At 53.3% G+C, this 21,512-nt stretch overlaps 1 protein-coding gene and 1 pseudogene across 2 annotated transcripts; one reads left to right on the top strand and one right to left on the bottom strand.

The window, feature by feature from the left end:
* Nucleotides 1-263: 263 nt before the first annotated feature.
* On the bottom strand, nucleotides 264-2,588 carry LOC120368066 (protein S100-A10 pseudogene; annotated as a pseudogene).
* Nucleotides 2,589-2,999: 411 nt separating this feature from the next.
* On the top strand, nucleotides 3,000-21,466 carry UNC45A (unc-45 myosin chaperone A). 2 transcript variants are annotated; one of them, XM_039479886.2, is made up of 20 exons: nucleotides 3,000-3,097; nucleotides 3,311-3,478; nucleotides 3,766-3,802; nucleotides 4,093-4,268; nucleotides 7,820-7,912; nucleotides 8,396-8,563; nucleotides 10,278-10,446; nucleotides 10,745-10,915; nucleotides 13,107-13,278; nucleotides 15,121-15,421; nucleotides 16,309-16,403; nucleotides 16,657-16,798; nucleotides 17,165-17,305; nucleotides 17,520-17,647; nucleotides 17,824-17,890; nucleotides 18,306-18,419; nucleotides 18,649-18,764; nucleotides 20,289-20,406; nucleotides 20,515-20,670; nucleotides 20,818-21,466. In XM_039479886.2, the coding sequence occupies exons 1-20, from the start codon at nucleotides 3,092-3,094 to the stop codon at nucleotides 21,076-21,078; spliced, it is 2,799 nt and encodes a 932-aa protein (XP_039335820.1). In that variant the 5' UTR covers nucleotides 3,000-3,091; the 3' UTR covers nucleotides 21,079-21,466. The 2 variants fall into 2 exon arrangements, with proteins under 2 accessions (XP_039335820.1, XP_039335819.1); XM_039479885.2 differs by having other exon boundaries at nucleotides 3,015-3,142.
* The last annotated feature ends 46 nt before the right edge of the window (nucleotides 21,467-21,512 follow it).

Raw genomic sequence — 21,512 nt, 5'->3', positions numbered from 1 at the left:
TTCTCCCAGAAGCTCCCTCCATGAACAGACAATCTTCAACCTGTCAAAGCTCTGAAAACTCTCCAAGTGTTCTAAAAATAGTTCTCCCTGCAGTGACGGGCCAGGTTCTCTCGGCGGGGGAGCCTCACCTTTGGACCTGGGAGATCCTAGGGCCTGACCTGAAAAATCAGAGCCTTCACTGGGATCCCTGCCTAATTCCTTCAGACTTGGGCTCCCAGGTAGCAGTGACATTTCTGCAGGAACTGCCTTTGTCCTCGGTGTTGCAGATGAAATTTGCATTTCCTTTTTAGGCCATGAGTGCTTCTATTTCAGTCTCGAGGCACCTTCTGTGGGCCCCTGTGGTTATGAGTGTTGTCAGTGCTGTTCTGGGAGCACGATGTTGTCAGGCCTGGGTAGACACTGGAATAACACTTAATTCTGCTGGCTGGTGGCCTTGGGCCTTCTGGAAAAATTCCCTGCCTCGGGCAGCTATGAGGTATGAGGGGTAAGAGAGGCCTGATGATCCCCATAGAACTTCTCTTTGAGAAGGGGTTTGCTATTAGCTAAGTATACTCTAATCAGACAGAGAGCTTTTGTGTTCTGGCTGGTAGCCGGGGCAGATGCGGCTCAGGGGAAAAGCTAATGAAAGCACTCACCCTCAGTTTTCAGCTAGTCTTGCTGGTTGCCATGTAGCAGAGGTTGGGGAGGGGAGCACCACATGCTGGAACTGAGGTCTCTGGAACCTGAAATAGAAGAGTCAGAATTCCCAGAGCTTCCATGGCAGTCTGGAAGTTGGAGAACGGGTAGAAACACATTTGGCTCTAAACGCCTGTTTGTTCTTCACGCTAACGGCTCAGCTGCTTGCTCATCCCTCATTTTGTCTTCTAGTTCTTCGAGCCTTTTCTCCTTCAGCAGTTTGGCAATGCAGGTCCCACGTTTTCCAGCAGGAGATAGAAACCCAGTCCCTGCCACCTCTCTCCAGAAGCCTGTGATAGAGAAGCTTCAGGCTTGTATTCATGGTGCCCAAGGGCCTTGGGGCTTTGATTTTTATTTCCTTGTTGTCTGCACTCATGGCCTAGAAAGAGAGATGTTAGAGTTCCCCGGACCTGGACAGAGGTGGTGGTGAACTCTCATGGGCGTCCAGGGAAGGCCCGGCCCCTTGCTGACAGGCCTGTCTGTGGGGCTACTGTTGCTCCTTGGCTGGGCCAACCTTGCCAGCCAACCTCTCTCTCAGGTACAGCACTTCCTCCTGTGGCCCACTTGCTTCTTGTGCTATGGAGGACTCCTGGGAACTGAAACTGATGCGGATGGGTGGAAGGGCGCCTCATCTTCTGGTAGGGGCTGATCTCTTTCACTGTCCAGAGGGCGTGAAGTGGGCTGTGGAAAGACTCCTCCTGCTTGTCTCCAGCCCCCCACCTTTCTCTTCAGCTGTGCTCCACCACCCTCAATTGTGCCAGACCATCCGCGATGCCGATGGCCACCACTACCCTGGTTTACTTTGCCCTTGTTTCTGATTCTCCAGCGGAAGCCTACTGCTGCCACCTGAAGCCTGCAGGGGGCTCCTGCTACACCCTGGCTGAATTTGAAGCCCTGTACCAAGTCAACTTGTCGGCTCTTCCGCCCCCCCCCCCATCCTCAGGTGGGATCTCCAGCCCCGGAGACATTGGAACATCGACAAGGTGTTTCAATATCTGGGGTTCTGTTCTTTTTTTTTTCTTCTTTTCTTTCTTTCTTTTTTTCCCAGAACTAAAAAACAATTTATTTATTGAGGGCAAGGGGATGCAAACAATACAAAAATCAAAAGCTTGTCTGGCATTTAACTTTTCTTTCTCTGCTCGTCAAATGGAAGTTAGATTTTATTTGTACACTTGCTAAGGGTCCTGATCTGCTCATGAAATCCTTATATGGAGGAAGCTGTGGGGCAGATTCCTTAAATGACCCTTTGGGACAACTCTTACCAGGGCCGGGGGAATTGCTTGTTTCTGCCTACTTCTTTCCCTTCTGCTTCATGTGTACTACAAAATAGTCATTACATGCAATGGTGAGGCCCGCAGTTAGGGAAAAGAAGCTCTGGAAGCCCACTTTGCCGTCTCTGCACTGGTCCAGGTCCTTCATTATTTTGTCCACGGCCAGAGGGTCTTTTTGATTTTCCAAAAATCCGGGGAACTCCTTTTCCATGAGTACTCTCAGGTCCTCCTTTGTAAAGTAGCCTTTATCCCCAGCAAATTTGTGAAATGTAAACGTCATGGTTTCCATGGCATGTTCCATTTGAGATGGCATTTTGGTGTGGTCTGTTGAAGCCTTGGCCAAGGCGCGGCGGACGCTGGGCTAGCTAGACGCGGGGCGGCGAAGCGAGCGCAGCGGGCTGTGAACCTTCCTTAGTACGTGCGGCGGGTCTGGGGTTCTGTTTTTAAACTATGGGGTGGGAGGCTTGTAAATTACAGACTACCGAAGGGACAGACCGCAGCAGAAAATCATGTAGATCATGGTTACAATGACAAAGGCGAAGTTCAGGGGGCTGTGCAAGCGGGTAATGGGGAGCCATCCTGAATCTGCCCATGGGTGGCTTCAGTGTGAGTCTCTAAATTCTTATGCAAATGTGTGCATGTCAGACTACACTTACTTGAGGAGGGGGTTCCGAGCGTTCTCCGGACTCCCAGGGGTTCTGTACCCCCACAGAAAGCAGCAGCGAGAGCGAGGCCAGGGCTGGGATTCTGAGACTTTTCTCTCTCCCGCAGGGGCCCGGGCCCGCTCCTAGAGCTGGGCGTCTATACCCTGCTGCTTGTGACCCTGATGACCGCAGACCTCGTGCACTTCTGTTGAGGTCGGGGCCGGGATCGGGGCTGGAACTGCCGCAGGCCTCCCTCTGGGTTTTCCGCCCCGAGCTCCCTGCAGGTCTCCGCGGGGACAGCTTAGGGGCGCGCGGAGCCTGCTTGCACCTGCCATCCGGGGCCGAGCGCTCCGCCCCTGCCCGGGCGCGCGCACCCTTAGCTCCGCCCCTCTCTGACCCCGCCTCCGACGCAGGAGTGGGCGGGGTAGCTTCCGGCCGCGTCCAGAGCCCAGACTCTCCCCAGAGACTGCGCCTGCGCGGGCACGGGACAACCTCTCTGCGATGACTGTGAGTGGTGCAGGGACCCCCGAGCCCCGGCCGGCTATCCCCGGGGTGCGTACCCAACCCCCGCGCCATCACCCCTTCGCACCCGCGCTGACCGTCCTGGCCTCCTCCTCCTCCTCATCCGTGAGGCGCCCCCGCATCCCTCCTCTCCTCTCCTCTTAGCTCCCGGGCCTGCCCCGAGCCCTCTCCGACGTGGCCGCCCCTTTCTCCCCACAGGCCAACTCAGTGGCAGTGGAGCAGCTGCGGAAAGAGGGCAACGAGCTGTTCAAATGTGGAGACTACCAGGGCGCCCTGGCGGCCTACACTCAGGCCTTGGGTCTGGACGCGACGCCCCAGGACCAGGCCATTCTGCACCGGAACCGGGCCGCCTGCCACCTGAAGCTGGTGAGGGAGCCGCGCTCCCTTCCCCTCCAACTTCCCCACCCTCCCGGGACCCGGTTTGCGCATCTTAGCTGTTGCTTGGGCCCCAGCTGGACATTCACGCTTCCAGGCCACCCCGCTTGCTAGATGTCGAATGCACATCAGGGTCGTGGGGGATTGGGTGACCTTGGAGAACGAGAGTACCCCACTGTCCGGTTAGTACCCTTAGATGGAGGTGACTATTCCTTCGGCTCCTATTCCACATCCCCCCCCCCGCCCCTCCCAACTCGGCTTCTGTCTTTCTCTTACAGGAAGATTACGACAAAGCAGAAACAGAGGCATCCAAAGGTAGGGGAATGGTGGGCCCTCGAGTAGCACTGTAGGGCTTCTGTAGGGCAAGGACTGTGGGACCATCACATTCCCCTCGTTTGGCCCCGGAGACACATCTGCCTTCTTTCTTTCCCACTGCCTCGGGCCTTTCCTTTTCTGCAGCTACCCTTACCTTTTCTGAGGCTGAAGCACCGAGCCCCACATTCGTCCCCCACCTTCCTCTGGCTTTTCCTCGAGATCTTTCCCTACTGCTCTTGCCTGACGACGGTGGCCTCATGGGTGCTGACAGAGCTCCTGTTTGTGCTCAGCCATTGAAAAGGATGGTGGGGATGTCAAGGCACTCTACCGGCGGAGCCAAGCCCTAGAGAAGCTGGGCCGCCTAGACCAGGCTGTCCTTGACCTGAAGAGATGTGTGAGCTTGGAACCCAAGAACAAAGTTTTCCAGGAGGCCTTGCGGAACATCGGGGGCCAGATTCAGGAGAAGGTATGTGAGTGACCCAGACAGGTGGGAGCACTGACCAGTGGTGAAGGGATCCGGGCCAGAGGTACAGACAGTTCTCCAGACAAGAGATACTGATGGCAGGTGAACATACAGAGTTCTGCTCAACCTTGCCTGTGGCCAGGGAAAAGCAAATTCAGATGACAGCACGTTACTGCTGATTTGGCGGTCTGTTTGGCAGATATTTAAAAGAAAGTACACTTTTCGAGGAGAGAGGCAGACATGTCAGTGGTGAGGCTGGGGGCCAAGGGCTTTCTGATGACTGCTGGAGGGGTATAAATTGGTACAGCTCTTTTGGAGAGTACGTTAGCATATCTATTAAATTTGAAACGAGTGTATCTTGTGATCCCATATGTTTACTTTTTGCTATTTCTCTTTTTTAAAAAAATTTATTTTTGCCGGGTGCAGTGGCTCAAGCCTGTAATCCCAGCACTCTGGGAGGCCGAGGTGGGTGGATCACAAGGTCAAGAGATCAAGACCATCCTGGTCAACATGGTGAAACCCCGTCTCTACTAAAAATAAAAAACATTAGCTGGGCATGGTGGCGCATGCCTGTAATCCCAGCTACTCGGGAGGTTGAGGCAGGAGAATTGTCTGAACCCAGGAGGCGGAGGTTGCGGTGAGCCGAGATCGCGCCATTGCACTCCAGCCTGGGTAACAAGAGTGAAACTCCGTCTCAAAAAAAAAAAAGAAAATTATTTTTATTTTTTTTAAAGACGAGGTTTCACCATGTTGGTCAGGCTGGTCTTGAACTCCCGACCTCAGGTGATCCGCCCGCCTTGGCCTCCAAAGTGCTTGGATTACAGGCGTGAGCCACCAGGCCCAGCCTACTTCTTGCTGTTTCTCTCAGAGAAACCTTGCCATGGGTACAAGGAGACATGTATTTGTTTATTTCAGCCTTTTTTGTAGTAAGAAAAGCTTGGAACTTGCCTGAAAACCCAGCCATAGAGAAATGGCTGAATATGTTGAGTAATGTCCTTACTACAGAGTCTTATGTAGTTACTGAGAAGAGGTAGATACACACCTATTGAAGTGGAAAGCTCTGAGACAGTTGTTGAATGAACAAAGCGAAATAGGCAGGGCATGGTGGCTCATGCATATAATCCCAGTGCTTTGGGAGGCCAAGGTGGGATGATCACTTGAGGTCAGGAGTTTGAGACCAGTCTGGGCAACATAGTGAGACCCTGTTGCTATAAAAAGTTTAAAAAAGTTAGGTGGGTGTGGTGACATACCCTTATAGTCCCAGCTACTTGTGAGGCTGAGGCAGGAGAATCCCTTGAGCCCTGGATTTTGCAGGTCAGTGAGCTATGATGGTGTCACTGCACTCTAGCCTGGCTGAAAGAGTGAGGCCCTATGTCTTTCAAAGAAGAAAAGAAGAAGAAAAATATATAATAGCACACATAGTATAATATCATCTATGTTAATGATCCCTTACATAGCAAAACAATGCTATATTTTTTCTGTGGGTACCTGGGGTATGTAAATACAAAAGAATACTTTATTTTTTTATATTTATTTTTGTTTATTTACGTATTTTGAGGCAGGCTCTCCCTCTGTCACCCAGACAGGAGTGCAACCTCCTCCTCCCAGGCTGAAGGGATCCTCCTACCTCAGCCTCCCAAGTAGTTGGGACGAATGCATGTCACCATGCTCATCTAATTTTTATATTTTTTGTAGAGACAGGGTTTCACTGTGTTGTCCAGGCTGGTCTCGAATTCCTGGGCTCAAGGGATCTACCCACCTCAGCCTCCCAATGTATTGGGATTACAGGTGTGAGCCATGGCACCAGGCCAAATATGTATCTTTGTTTCTTTTTGTTTGTTTTCAGGAAAATATTTTAAAAGATATATGTCAAAATGATACCATTGTGACCCCTGGGGAAAGGAATGGGATTGAGAGGGCTTTCAAAAGGAGACTCCGTCATCTGTTCATATTTTTTTAGTAAAGAGAAATTGTGTAATACATATATTTTTAAATTAGGAGAAAAGAATCTAAAGACCATTATGAGCTATAATCAAGCTCATATTCACCCGATAATTTGATGTTAAAATGCTGACACAGTGGAAGCAGGCAACATGATGGCAGAGACCTCACTGAAACAGTGAAACCCAAAAAAGCAAAGAGGTTTCCTCTCTCAGTGCCAACTCTGATTAGCAGTGGCTGCCCAGAGTCTCCTATGTTGAGAAGAATTAGGAAGCAGATTGCCTGAGCTGAGCAGGAAAATATGCTGTGTCTGATTAGTCATGGCTGCCATGGATACAGGAGGGGAAGGGGGTGGTCCACATGCCAGGCTTTTGCCACCATCTATGCCCAGGACCCTGTGGTTGGGGGAGTAGACCTAGGATGATCTTGCCCATTCAGATTATTATTATTACTATTATTTTTATTAAAAAAAGACAGGGTTTTACCATGTTGGCCAGGCTAGTCTTGAACTCCTGGCCTCAAGTGATCCATCTGCCTCGGCCTCCCAAAGTGCTGGGATTACAGGCGTGAGCCACCGCACCCGGCCTATTATTATTATTTTTGAGACAGAGTCTCATCTTGTCACCCAGGCTGGAGTGCGGTGGCAGGATTTCTGCTCACTGCAACCTCTGCCTCCCGGGTTCAAGTGATTCTTCTGCTTCAGCCTCCTGCCTCCTGAATAATTTTTATATTTTTCTTAGAGACAGGGTTTTGCCATGTTGGCCAGGCTGGTCACAAACTCCTGACCTCAGCTGATCTGCCCACGTTGGCCTCCCAAAGTGCTGGGATTATAGGTGTGAGCCACCACACCTGGTTTCAGATTATTTTTAAAACAGTCAAGCCGGGCGCAGTGGCTCATGCCTGTAATCCCAGCACTTTGGGAGGCCGAGGCGGGTGGATCACGAGGTCAAGAGATCGAGACCATCCTGGTCAACATGGTGAAACCCCGTCTTTACTAAAAATACAAAAAATTAGCTGGGCATGGTGGCGCGTGCCTGTAATCCCAGCTACTCAGGAGGCTGAGGCAGGAGAATTGCCTGAACCCAGGAGGCGGAGGTTGCAGTGAGCCGAGATCGCGCCATTGCACTCCAGCCTGGGTAACAAGAGCGAAACTCCGTCTCAAAAAAAAAAAAAAAAACAGTCATAAAGAAAATTCTGGAGCTAAAGGAAGTGTTAACAACTACCTCACAATCTGCAGCTCCCTGGCAGGAGGTGTAAATGCTGAGTTCAGTGCCATGGGCAGCCCATTCACGCTGCCACAACGTAGATGGCACCACTGGGAGTGGGTTGCCTTGTGGCTGACAGGATACCTCCCCTCCCGAAAGACTCTACCTCCAGCATCGGCGTGGCTCCTGCTGCCCAAGCAGGAAATGGCTCAGGAAGCAAAACAGCTGCAGGGAATGTAGGAGGTGCTGCCAGGCGAGTCTCTTCCTGCCCGGGGTAGCCAGGTGCTAGCCCTGAGTTTCGATATCTTCGCTAGGGCTCCCGGAGTGAGGAGCTGGAGACAAATGAACAGGGAATGTGATGTCTCTGGCCCAGAGCCGGGATTTCTTCCATGCTTTGTTGGTTTGTAGGTGCGATACATGTCCTCGACGGATGCCAAAGTGGAACAGATGTTTCAGATACTATTGGACCCAGAAGAGAAGGGCACTGAGAAAAAGCAAAAGGTATAGGCCCTGGGCTGAGTCAGTGAGTAAGCTCCTTCTAGAGGCACCCAGCCATGCACCCTTCACCCACGCAGGCCCCAGAAGCCTCTGCTGCCCTGCTCTGCTGCTTCTCCCACCATGCAGCTGGCTTATGGGGCCTAGAGGGCAGCCCTGGGGCTTTAGCATGAACCAAAGAAGGAGAACCGGTGTTCACAGAGTGCCTTGTGGGCCAGGCTCTGTGGCAGGAGCTGGGTGCACAGAGGTGACTGAGGCACTGTTCCAGCCCCTCAGGCTCTGCTGGGGACTCATTTACTCTAATCATCAATCCTGGGAGAAGGCTCTTCCCTCTACTTACAGAGGAAGATTCGAAGAGGTTATTTTTTGGCCAATGTCACTCAACTACGAAGTGGAAGCAGTGAGGTCCAGGACTCGGGGCCCTGCTACCAGTGCTGTGCCCTATGCCATGTGCAGCGTCAACATTTTCGTGTGTTTCCTTTAACATAGGCATCTCAGAACCTGGTGGTGCTGGCCAGGGAGGATGCTGGAGCTGAGAAGATCTTCCGGAGCAATGGGGTTCAGCTCCTGCAACGCCTACTGGACACGGGAGAGACTGACCTCATGCTGGCTGCTCTGCGTACACTGGTTGGCATTTGCTCTGAGCATCAGTCACGGGTAGGTGAAGTGGAAAGCCTGGTTACTGCTTCAGTCCCTTTGTCTGTCTGTCCATCCATCCCTCTGTCCACCCTACTACCCATCTGCCTGTCCATCCATCCATCCATCCATCCACTCTTCCATCCACCCTTCTACCCTTTATCTTATTCTGAAAGGAACTTAGGCTTGTCATGGTGCCTCACACCTGTAATCCCAGCACTTTGGGAGGCTGAGGCTGGTGGATCACTTGTCAGGAGTTTGAGACCAGCCTGGGCAACATGGAGAAACACCATCTCTAGTAAAAATACAAAAACGAGCCAGGCATGGTGGTACGCGCCTGTAATCCCAGCTACTCTGGAGGCTGAGGCACAAGAATTACTTGAACTCAGAAGGCGGACGTGGCAGTGAGCTGAGATCACACCACTATACTCCAGCCTGGGTGACAGAGCCAGACTGTCTCAAAAACAAACAAACAAAGAACTTAAGGCAGAATACAAGGACATCAGGGAGCTATATGTAACAAGAGAGAAAAAATAAAAATGTGAAAAAGACCAACATGAATTAGGATGAAGTGGGGCTAGAAAGAGTGGAAACAGCCCTGGGGAACTCCAAACACTTACTTTTGGGGGTGTTACAAGTGTAAGCCCAAGTTTTCCTGCAGCCACCTCACAAAGACACATTGGTCACTGATCCTTAATGTCCATATGGTGCGAACAGGCTCATTGCCCAGAAAAGCACACCTGTCCTTGCTCTAAAGATCCAGTTGTCGTTTCCTGTGGAGCAGAGAGTCCTCATAGTGAGGGATGTGATCAGTGATGTCACCACAGCGTTTCTTTACCATCGAGACAGTGACGGGACACATAGAGGTTGACTCTGGCGTGATTCTCAGCATGGATGGTGGTGGTCCAGCATGGACAGTTCAGCAAGAACAGTTCTGCTCCTGGGCAGTGTGGTGAAGCCCACGCCCCCAGCACTCACCTGAGCTGGCTTGCTCCAGGGGAAAGGAGACCAAAGGCGAGACCCTGGGTTGCTTTTAGAGGAGCCCACAGTTCCTAGATAGGTGTGGAACTGTGAATTAGTCAGTAAAATCTCTTTAGGCTGAGCTTGGGCTACATTCTGGGTCTCCCAAGGCTATGAATGGTAAAAGCAATGCATTCTGTTCCCTCCTGCCTCTCCATCCATCTCAGTTCACACTCTTGGCCAAGGACACTCAGCTGCTAAGTGGAAGCAGTCAGGATCAGGGCTCAGTGGACCAAGCAGGCCTTCTAGGGTTCTCCAGCTTAGAAATGGAGTAGAGAGGTCTCATAGGCCCATTCTGTGCATGTCCACATCCCCAGGGTGTGGACGGAACCTCGAGGGTTAGACTGGGGAAGAACTAGACCATTCAGCCTGGTGGTTAGGTAGCTTTGTCTAGGGTTAGGTCTCCTTCTTGGGGAGACATGAGCTAAAGCAGCTGCTCCCAGGGCCGCGGTATATTGTGTCTTCTCTGGCGCCAAGGAGAGGTAATTGCAACACTCCAGGGTATTGCTCTGGAGTGTTTCCTTTAGGAAGTCTTTCTAACAAAATTATCCTGCCATTGCCTTGCGTCATGCCATCTGTTCTGTCTTGTTTTCACCTGGAGCTGGGCCTGCCCCCGAAATGTTTTCTCTCCTTCTGGCTGTGTTGTCTAACTCACAGGGATCTCTGCGGCTGCCCTTCACTAACTGGAAGCTTCTGTCCCCCTGTCCCATCTCAGACCGTGGCAACCCTGAGCATACTGGGCACTCGGCGAGTGGTCTCCATCCTGGGTGTGGAAAACCAGGCTGTGTCGCTGGCTGCCTGCCACCTGCTGCAGGTTATGTTTGATGCCCTCAAGGAAGGCGTCAAAAAAGGCTTCCGAGGCAAAGAAGGCGCCATCATCGTGGGTGAGTGGGAGCGGGGCTCGGGTGTTTTGGAAGTTACTGTCATGGAAGGGATAGGGTGAGCCAGCCAGGCCAGTGCTTTGGGTAGCAGACTGGCAGCTGCAGGTCGTCGGGAATGGGCTTGTGACATTATTTACTTTAGATTCTCAGCAGCCAAGCTGCCTCAGGGCAAGGCTGGAGCTCAGTCTGGAGCCAGGATGCGGGTCCCCCCTTCCCTGTGTCTCCCAGGCTTGGTGGGGAAGATCAAGAGTCAAACAGGGCTGGGCTGCTGTGGAGCCCACGGATGTCTTCTTGTTGCCAGATCCTGCCCGGGAACTGAAGGTCCTCATCAGTAACCTCTTAGATCTGCTGACAGAGGTGGGGGTCTCTGGCCAAGGCCGAGACAATGCCCTGACTCTTCTAATTAAAGCGGTGCCCCGGAAGTCTCCCAAGGACCCCAACAACAGCCTCACCCTCTGGGTCATTGACCAAGGTAGGTGATAGAGTTCACAAAAGCTTGCCTGGGCAGCCGAAGTTTGTTTATCCTTAGGAGTAATAAGAAAAGGTTTGAGTGGGGCCAGGCATGGTGGATCACACACTTTGAGAGGCTGAGGCAGGGGGTCACTTGAGGCTGGGAGTTTGAGATGAGCCTGGGCAATGTAGCAAGACCCTGTCTCTATGAAAAATAAAAAAAAATTAGCTGGGCATGGTGGTGTGCGTCTGCACAGTAGTCCTATCTACTCCAGAAGCTGAAGGTGGGAGAATTGTTTAACCCCAGGAGATAAATGCTTCAGTGAGCTATGATTGTGCCACTGCACTACAGCCTGGGCAACAAAGAGAGACCCTGTCTCAAAAAAAAAAAAAAAAAAAAGAAAGAAAAGTGATTAAGAAGGAAAGAAAGAAAATTTGTAATTATCTCCAGCCATGTATCTGCACTGAAATGCATCCTGTGGCCCAGGAGGATGCTGGAGCTGAGATCTTCCAGACCAGGCGTCCCCAGACTTTTTACACAGGGGGCCAGTTCACTGTCCCTCAGACCGTTGGAGGGCTGCCACATACTGTGCTCCTCTCACTGACCACCAATGAAAGAGGTGCCCCTTCCTGAAGTGCGGCGGGGGGCCGGATAAATGGCCTCAGGGGGCTGCATGCGGCCCGAGGGCCGTAGTTTGGGGATGCCTGTTCCAGACCATTGAGATTTGGCTCTTGTTAACACCTACCAGACAAAGAAGCTACCCTTAGGGGGCTCAGAGTTAGATCCTTCTATCATGTGTGTGCAGATACGTGCACATTGAGCGGGCCTGCAAGCAGGTTAGCAGAGAGGCTGGATTAGTTTTCTGTATCTTTTTTTTTTGAGGTGGAGTTGGAGTGCAGTGGTGCAATCTTGGCTCACTACAGCCTCTGTCTCCTGGGTTCAAGCAATTCTCCTGCCCTAGCCTCCCGAGTAGCTGGGATTACAGGCACACGCCAGTACACCCAGCTAATTTTTGTATTTTTAATAGAGACAGGGTCTCATTACGTTGGCTTGGCTGGTCTCAAACTTCAGACTTCAAATGATCCACCCACCTTGGTCTCTCAAAGTGCTGGGATTGCAGGCCTGAGCCACTGAGCCCCACCCTTTTTTTTTTTTTTTTTTTGAGACAAAGTTTTGCTCATTGCCCAGGCTGGAGTGCAATGGCATGATATCGGCTCACTGCAGCCTCCACCTCCTGGGTTCAAGTGATTCTCCTGAGTAGCTGGGATTACAGCCATGTGCCACCACGCCCAGCTAATTTTTGTATTTTTAGTAGAAATGGGGTTTCCCCATGGTGGTCAGGCTGGTCTTGAACTCCGAACCTCAGGCGATCTGCCCACCTTGGCCTCCTAAAGTGCTGGGATTACAGCTGTGAATAACTGCGTCCATCCTTGTCATCCTTGTTTTTTTTTTTTTTGAGACGGAGTTTCGCTCTTGTTACCCAGGCTGGAGTGCAATGGCGCGATCTCGGCTCCCCGCAACCTCCGCCTCCTGGGTTCAGGCAATTCTCCTGCCTCAGCCTCCTGAGTAGCTGGGATTACAGGCACGCGCCACCATACCCAGCTAATTTTTTGTATTTTTAGTAGAGACGGGGTTTCACCATGTTGACCAGGATGGTCTCGATCTCTGGACCTCGTGATCCACCTGCCTTGGCCTCCCAAAGTGCTGGGATTACAGGCTTGAGCCACCGCGCCCGGCCTGTTTTTTTTTTTTGAATGAGCATGTATTACTTCTATACTCAGGAAAAAATAATTAAAGGTGAATATATCAATTCATCTCTCCTTTCCCCTAAGATAAATAAGAAAAGCTTTGCAAAGATCCCACATGAGCTCGTCTTTCATGCACCTCACCTTTTGTGTTCACAGTGATCCTAAGAGGTGTGGATTTTTTTTTTCCCCTTATTTTTACCGATGAGAAATCTCAAAGCCCCAGAGCACGTGGCCCCAGGGACAGGGCTGGCATGCAGGCCTCACTTCTCAGGTCCTTGCCAACCCCACCGCTGCCTCTCCAGGTAGCAGGTCAGCTGAGTAGCTTCTCTGGGCTGCCCTGTTCGCAGTTACCTGAACTCGAGACTTCTTGTCTTGCTTCTCTCTGCGTCTCCTGGGAAGCCTCTTCCCTTTACTTGTAGGGGTGGGAACTGGTGTTCTACTGTCTAAATGGGGTGTCTTTTTAGGTCTGAAAAAGATTTTGGAAGTGGGAGGCTCTCTACAGGACCCTCCTGGGGAGCTCACAGTGACCGCAAACAGCCGCATGAGCGCCTCCATTCTCCTCAGCAAGCTCTTCGATGATCTCAAGTGTGATGCCGAGAGGGAGAATTTCCACCGACTCTGTGAAAACTACATCAAGTAAGGAGTCTGTTTCACCGCCTGTTGCCAGGGATTCCAGCAGGAAGAGTAGTCTTGGGGAGGACTAGTGGGGGCTGGATGAAGGAAAAGTGACCCCAAGGCCCCCTTCCTGCTCCAAAGCAGCCTTCCCAGAGAGGTTCTTTCTCAAATCAACGTTCTAGTAACACAACAAACGCCATCAAGCATGTACTGGGTTTACCAAGCACTTCCCTAGGCATCTGTTGCCATGCAGGTGAAACATGACAGTCCTTATTCTGTTTTTTTTTTTTTTTTTTTTTTCGAGATGGAGTTTCACTCTTGTTACCCAGGCTGGAGTGCAATGGCACGATCTCGGCTCACCGCAACCTCCGCCTCCTGGGTTCAGGCAATTCTCCTGCCTCAGCCTCCTGAGTAGCTGGGATTACAGGCACATGCCACCAAGTCCAGCCAATTTTTTGTATTTTTAGTAGAGACAGGGTTTCACCATGTTGACCAGGATGATCTCGATCTCTTGACCTTGTGATCCACCCGCCTCGGCCTCCCAAAGTGCTGGGATTACAGGCTTGAGCCACTGCGCCCGGCCTTTTTTTTTTTTGAGACGGCATCTCGCTGTGTCACCAGGCTGGAGTGCAGTGGCGCATTCTCAGCTCACTGCAACTTCCGACTCCCTGGTTCAAGTATTTCTCCTGCCTCAGCCTCCCGAGTAGCTGAGATTACAGGCATATGCCACCATGCCTGTCTAATTTTTGTATTTTTAGTAGAGACCAGGTTTCACCATGTTGGCGAGGATGGTCTCGATCTCCTGACCTCGTGATCCACCCACCTTGGCCTCCCAAAGTGCTGGGATTACAGGAGTGAGCCACTGCACTCGGCTCACAGTCCTTATTATTATTTTTTTTTTAATGAGACAGAGTCTTGCTCTATTTCCCAGGCTGGAGTGCACTGGCGCGATCTTGGCTCACTGCAACCTCCATCTCCCGGGTTCAAGTAATTCTCCTGCCTCAGCCTCCCGAGCAGTTGTGTGACTACAGGCACCCGCCACCATGCTCAGCTAATTTTTGTATTTTTTTTTTCGTAGAGATGCAGTTTCACCATGTTGGCCAGGTTGGTCTTGAACTCCTGACCTATGATCCACCTACCTTGGCCTCCCAAAGTCATGGGATTACAGGTGTGAGCCACTGTGTCCGGCTGATAGTCCTTATTCTTAAAGGAGATTATTGGCCATGCGCAGTGGCTTACACCTGTAATCTCAGCACTTTGGGAGGCAGAGGCAGGTGGATCACCTGGGGTCAGAAGTTAGAGAACAGCCTGGCCAACATGTTGAAACCCTGTCTCTACTAAAAATACAAAAAAAAAACAAAAACAAAAAAAACAAAAGATTAGCCAGGACTGGTGGTGGGTGCCTGTAATCCCAGCTTCTTGGGAGACTGAGACAGCAGAATCATTTGAACCTGGCAAATGGAGATTTTAGTGAGTTGAGCTCACACCATTGCACTCCAGCCTTGGGGACAAAGCAAGACTCTGTCTCAAAAAAAAAAAAAAAAAAAGGAGCTTGCAGTTGACGGGAAGAAGACTGATGATTAATTATGAAATAAGCAGAGTTATTTCAGATCTTAAGTCCAGCAATGGTGGTGTGGAAGTAACCTGTGTTAGATACTGTGTCAGAGAAGGCTTGAGTGAAAGCATCGATTAAAAAATCGGCCACTGTTGTCCAGGGGGAATTGTCCTCATCCTCCCATGGGCAGCTTTTCTTGCTGTTTCTTTGCAAGTAGTGCAGGTGCCTGGCCACTGAAGGGGAAGGGAGGGAAGAAGAGTTCCTTTATGTTGGCCTTGGTGTGACAGCTGTCACCCTGTGCCCCTCAGGAGCTGGTTTGAGGGCCATGGGCTGGCCGGGAAGCTACGGGCCATCCAGACGGTGTCCTGCCTCCTGCAGGGCCCATGTGACGCCGGCAACCGGGCCTTGGAGCTGAGTGGTGTCATGGAGAGTGTGATCGCTCTGTGTGCCTCTGAGCAAGAGGAGGAGCAGCTGGTGGCCGTGGAGGCTCTGATCCACGCAGCTGGCAAGGCCAAACGGGCCTCATTCATCACTGCCAATGGTGTCTCGCTGCTGAAGGACCTATATAAGCGCAGCGAGAAGGACAGCATCCGCATCCGGGCGCTGGTGGTGAGACGATGGGCGTGGGGTGTGTGGGCAGGCAGCCACGCAGGGGTCCTGGTCCAGCTGGTGTTGCAGGGTGTGGCCCGCACACACTCCAGGTGAAAATAAATGATACTGTAATTCTAAAAAAATTGGCCAGGCTTGGTGGCACATGCCTGTACAGGTGGCACATGCCTGTAATCCCAGCTACTCAGGAGGCTGAGGCAGGAGGATCACTTGAGCTCAGGAGGTTGAGGATGTAGTGAGCCATGCAGGTCACTGCACTCCTGCCTGGGCAACACAGCAAGACCCTCTCTAAAATAAATGAATGAATGTATGAGATTCTGGGCCTTGTTGTAGCCAGAGACATGGGCACGGCTTCTCCCATCATGGGTCTTAAGGCTGGGCCAACAGGGGTCACGCAGCGATCCCAGGAGCTGGTGGTTTAGGGTTTGGGGCTAGCCTAGCCCTCCATGAGCCTGTTGTGGCTGTGCACCTGTGGAAGCTGGTCTTCCTCCTTGGGCACTCAGTTCTGGGTTTCTCCATCCCGTAAGGATGCTGGCTGTGGCCGAAGCACCTGTCTTCTCCCCACACACCTCTCAGCTCCACTGGCAGAGGGCTTCCTTGTGTGACACGGAAGGAAACAGCTATTCTCAGTGTGGCCTGGGAAGGGGTGGGGCCCACGACTGTCCAGTGGCCAGTGTGTCCGTGTCTGCAGATGCTGTGTCACACTGCCACTGCAGTAGCTGATTTTGCTGCCACCTGCTCTAGGTGGTGGTGTGGAGGGAGAGGGTGCTGATTTAGCATCCAGGTGCAATGGGAGAGTGCCAGGGAGGGAGTCCAAGCCAGCTGTGCAGAAGCCCAGCTCCTGTGTCCTGCGCCAGAGGCCAGCTGGTCTTGCCCTCTTCTTCCAGGGCCTCTGTAAGCTCGGTTCGGCTGGAGGGACTGACTTTAGCATGAAGCAATTTGCTGAAGGCTCCACTCTCAAACTGGCCAAGCAGTGTCGAAAGTGAGTCGTCTGGCCTTGCTGTGGCTCCCCACCTGTCGGATAGATCTCAAGACAGGAGGGTCTGGGTGGGCGTGGGGGCCTCCTCCCTGTCGTCCTCTCTGGCTCCGGCAGGCGCTGCCGTCTGGATCCTGGCAGGTGAACTGCTTCTGTACATTGAGCGGATGCCCAAACCCTTGGTTCTTCCTCCTTGGCCTTGGTATACCCCTCCCTACCCCCAGTCCTGAGGGTCATCCACTGTCCTGCATGTCCCCAGGTGGCTGTGCAATGACCAGATTGATGCGGGCACTCGGCGCTGGGCAGTGGAGGGCCTGGCTTACCTGACCTTTGACGCCGACGTGAAGGAAGAGTTTGTGGAGGATGCGGCTGCCCTGAAGGCTCTGTTCCAGCTCAGCAGGGTAGCTCTGTGGTTGCCGTTGTCTGCCTGGGGACATGGTCTAGGACTAGAGCTTACCAGGCTTTCTCGGCAGGGCTTGGCCAATGGGGTCTTTTGCTCCCAGGGAGGAGGGCTGGTGGCTGAGTGGCTGCTCTGTGTGGTGTGGGCACGTTGGCCTTGTGCAGGTAGCAAGGACGTTCTCCTTGGAGGAGCTGGGGGGGTCCAGTTTGTAAGCTCCCAAAGTCTGGGGCCTGGGGAGCTTCCTGAATTCATCCTGTACCCTAGGGCCCCAGCTGAGGGTGGAATTGGGGGCCTGGGCCTGGGCAGCATTTACCCGAGTGCTGCTCTGGCCCGGGGTGGCCACATGAATGCCTCTCCATTCTGGCAGTCTGAGGAGAGGTCGGTGCTCTTTGCGGTGGCTTCCGCGCTGGTTAACTGCACCAACAGCTACGACTTTGAGGAGCCTGACCCCAAGATGGTGGAGCTGGCCAAGTATGCCAAGCAGCACGTGCCCGAGCAGCACCCCAAGGTGAGGAGCCACCAGAGGGGCCAGAAGTTGCCCCGTCACGGGGACCAGCTGACCCAGGGCATCCGCGGCAGAGCAGCTTCCCATTTAAGCCAGCTTCTTTCCCTTTGTCTGGCTGTTTCATTGCTCAGTTCCTCAGTTGTTGCTGTGAGAAGGTTGCTCCCGATTTCTCTGTGAGTCAGCCCAGGGCCCCCTCCTAAGCTGCCTCCTCCCCCAGGACAAGCCGAGCTTTGTGCGGGCTCGGGTGAAGAAGCTGCTGGCAGCGGGTGTGGTGTCGGCCATGGTATGCATGGTGAAGACGGAGAGCCCTGTGCTGACCAGTTCCTGCCGAGAGCTGCTCTCCAGGTGAGCCAGCCTTGGTGGGAGCCAGCCTTGCCCAACTCCTGGGCCTCAGGGCTGCGGATGTGGCTCCAGAGGCGGCAGGTTCCAGTGCTGTGGGCCTCTTAGGATGACAGGGCTGCCTGCCTGGCTGGGCACAGGAGTGGAGCGCCTGCCTGCCCACCACTGCCTTCTCCCCACAGGGTCTTCCTGGCTTTGGTGGAAGAGGTGGAGGACCGAGGCACCGTGGTTGCCCAGGGAGGCGGCAGGGTAAGCCGGTTTCCACACCCCTTCCTGCCGGCTGAGCAATCAGCTTATAAAACGTGACTCAGCGGCTGCCACGCCAGAGCTGCGTGTTAGATGCAGGACAGGAAAACATGAGTAATGGCCAGAGGGACGTTGTCCCGCTGAGAGAGGGACACAGAAGCGGGCAGGCCTGTGAATGGCCTGGGCTCTCCTCCTGTTCCTTTGTCTCGATTACCTCCATGGCTCTGGTGCCCAGCACCATCCATGTCCAGCCCTTAGTGGGGGTTTCAGGAAATGTTTGGGTGAGAGGGTCTGCACAGGGAGTCCAGCATGGGAGAGGGAGGAGGGTGAGGGTGACACTGTCAGGGCCTTGGGGCCTGATGGTTTGGGTCTTACACTCCCAGGCACATCTTGAGCAGTGACGGGCTTGTTACTACAGGCGCTGATCCCGCTGGCCCTGGAAGGCACGGACGTGGGGCAGACAAAGGCAGCCCAGGCCCTTGCCAAGCTCACCATCACCTCCAACCCCGAGATGACCTTCCCTGGCGAGCGGGTATGTGTCTTCCTGCTCCGGCCGTTCCACTCCCTCTGTCCCTGGTGGCCTGTGGGCTGGGCTATAGCTGCCCTTTGGGACCAGCAGGAGGTTTCAGCTTTGCTGAGCCCTGGGTAGGAAGGACAGCCTGAGAGTGGAGCACTCTCTGTGGGTGGGCTCCTCCCCGCCGGGTTGGTGAGGCTGTGGGGACAGCGGCAAGTAGCCCTGACAGGTAGGGTGCACATTGCAGATCTATGAGGTGGTCCGGCCCCTTGTGTCCCTGTTGCACCTGAACTGCTCAGGCCTGCAGAACTTCGAGGCGCTCATGGCCCTAACAAACTTGGCGGGGATCAGCGAGAGGCTCCGGTAAGCCTCCTTGGGATGCGGGGCCTGGGCCAGGCATCAGGATTTGGAATATCCCAGTCACTGGCTTTTGTCGCCTCAGTGGCTCCTTGGCATTGTTAGAGAGGAGGAGCCAGGCTGAGAGGCACCATGGCACGGCAGGCTCTGGAGGCACACTGCCTTGCTTCCCTGATGCAGATGTGTCACCGCAAGCAAGTTCCTTCACTGCTCTGCCTCAGTGTCTCGCTCTGTGAAATGGGATGATTATAGTACCTACCTCATGGCATAGTGGTGAGGAGAATGAAATGAGAAAATACACGTAAAAGTACTTACTACATGGGTACCTGGCCCCTAGCATTGTGCCATATCAGCATGTTTTAGATTTATTACTGTGACTTTGAACATGGGACTCATTACTCAGCCCCTGTTTTCTCTTCTGCAAAGCAGCAGTGATGATGATCACACCTGCACCTTTATCACAGGGCCATGGTGAGGATTAACTAAGATGATGCAGGTGCCTGGTCAGGTCAGTATTCAAATGAGGCCAGGCACAGTGGCTCACACCTGTAATCTCAGCACTTTGGGAGGCCGAGGTGGGCAGATCACTTGAGGTCGGGAGTTCAAGACCAGCCTGACCAACATGGAGAACCCTCATCTCTACTAAAAAATACAAAGTTAGCTGGGTATGGTGGTGCATGCCTATAATCCCAACTAATTGGGAGGCTGAGGCAGGAGGATCGCTTGAACCTGGGAGGTGGAGGTTGCTGTGAGCCAAGATTGCACCATTGTACTCCAGCCTGGGCAACAAGAGCAAAACTCTGTCTCAAAAAAAAGGGTAACAAGCACTGTAGTTCACAGCAAGAGGGTCCTTGGATGTTGCCAAGGACAATCCTCAGCCGAGGACTTGACTGCATGAGGGTGTGGGTGGAGAGGTGGAGCAGATATAGGAAGTCTTGATGCTGCTGCCTGTGTTCATCTGCTCTTGCATTGCTGTAAAGGAATACCTGAGACTGGGTAATTTATAAAGAAAAGAGGTTTAATTGGTTCATAGTTCTACAGGCTATATAAGCATGGCGTCAGCATTTGCTCAGCTTCTGGGGAGGCCTCAGTTTTTACTCGTAGTAGAAGGCGAAGCAGGAGCAGGCACGTGACCTGGTGAAAGTAAGAGCAAGAGAGAGTGGGGGGAGATGCCACACACTTTGAAACAACCGGATCTCAAGAACTCTCTATCTCGAGGACAGTACCAAGCAACGAGGGACCCACCCCATGACCCAGTCACCTCCCACAAGGCTTAGGGTCAAGGTAGAGGGCATAGGGTTTACAGTTCAACATGAGAGTTAGAAGGGACAATATCTGGGCTGGGCGCAGTGGCTCACGCCTATAATCCCTGAGGGAGGCTGAAGTGGGCAGATCACCTGAGGTCAGGAGTTCGAGACCAACCTGGCCAACGTGATGGTGAAACCCCATTTCTTTTAAAAAAAAAAAAAAAAAAAAAAGGAGGGACAATATCTAAGCTGTACCCCGCCGCTTCCTCCTGTGGGCCTGCAGACAGAAGATCCTGAAGGAGAAGGCTGTGCCCATGGTCGAAGGCTACATGTTTGAGGAGCATGAGATGATCCGCCGGGCAGCCACAGAGTGCATGTGTAACTTGGCCATGAGCAAGGAGGTGAGGGTTGGTCCCAGTGCTTATGACAGGCGGGGATGCTGAGATACCTGTGCCCTGGCTGGGCTTTGCACGCCACTGATGTGGTCCACTCCCCACATCTGGCCACAGGTGCAGGACCTCTTTGAAGCCCAGGGCAATGACCGGCTGAAGCTGCTGGTGCTGTACAGCGGAGAGGAGGACGAGCTGCTGCAGCGGGCGGCCGCCGGGGGCTTGGCCATGCTTACCTCCATGCGGCCCGCGCTCTGCAACCGCATTCCCCAAGTGGTCAGTGCCTCTGCTTGGCAGGGAGGAGGGGCGGACCAGGAACTCGCAACATGGTGGCAGCTGAAAGGGGAGGTCCTGAGGGTGTGGGTGTATTCCTTGCCCAGGCTGAGCCTGTTGCTTGGGTTCACATCTGCCTGTTTCTCACAGACCACACACTGGCTGGAGATCCTGCAGGCCCTGCTTCTGAGCCCTAACCAGGAGCTGCAGCACCGGGGTGCCGTGGTGGTGTTGAACATGGTGGAGGCCTCCAGGGAGATTGCCAGCACCCTGATGGAGAGCGAGATGATGGAGATCCTGTCAGTGCTGGCCAAGGGTGACCAGAGCCCTGTCTCAAGGGCTGCTGCAGCCTGCCTGGACAAAGCCATGGAATATGGGCTTATCCAGCCCACCAACCAAGATGGAGAGTGAGGGGGCTGCCTCTGGGCCCAAGGCACATGCACACGCTACCTACTGTGGCATGGAGAGCAAGGACAGAAGCAGCTTTGGGTGGTGGGGGCCAGCATGCCCAACACTCTTGCCCCTCCTCCCTTGCCACCCTGTAATGTCCTCTGTTCTGAGTCAGTGGCCACGCTTAGTCACATAGCCCTGCTTGGCCAGCACTGCCTGCAGCCTCACTCAGAGGGGCCCTTTTTTTGTACTACTGTAGTCAGGTGGGATTGGGAAAGGCGCATCCCAGCTCGGCCTGTGGATCGTGGGGCATCGGGAAGGGCGCACACAACAGCAGCCTCACCAGCTGTGAGCGTGGCACACTGTCAGCCCTGCCCCTGCCCGTCCAGTAAAAGTGTGTAGAACTCCAGTGTGTGCCCTGTCCTTGTGCAGCTGGGGCTGCTGCGGGTGGGTCT

This window comes from Saimiri boliviensis, chromosome 5 (genome assembly GCF_048565385.1).
Source record: "Saimiri boliviensis isolate mSaiBol1 chromosome 5, mSaiBol1.pri, whole genome shotgun sequence".
In the NCBI taxonomy this organism is placed as follows: Eukaryota; Metazoa; Chordata; class Mammalia; order Primates; family Cebidae; genus Saimiri; species Saimiri boliviensis.
The sequence above is the reverse complement of the archived record's forward strand: the minus strand, read 5'-3'. Positions and strand labels throughout refer to the sequence as shown.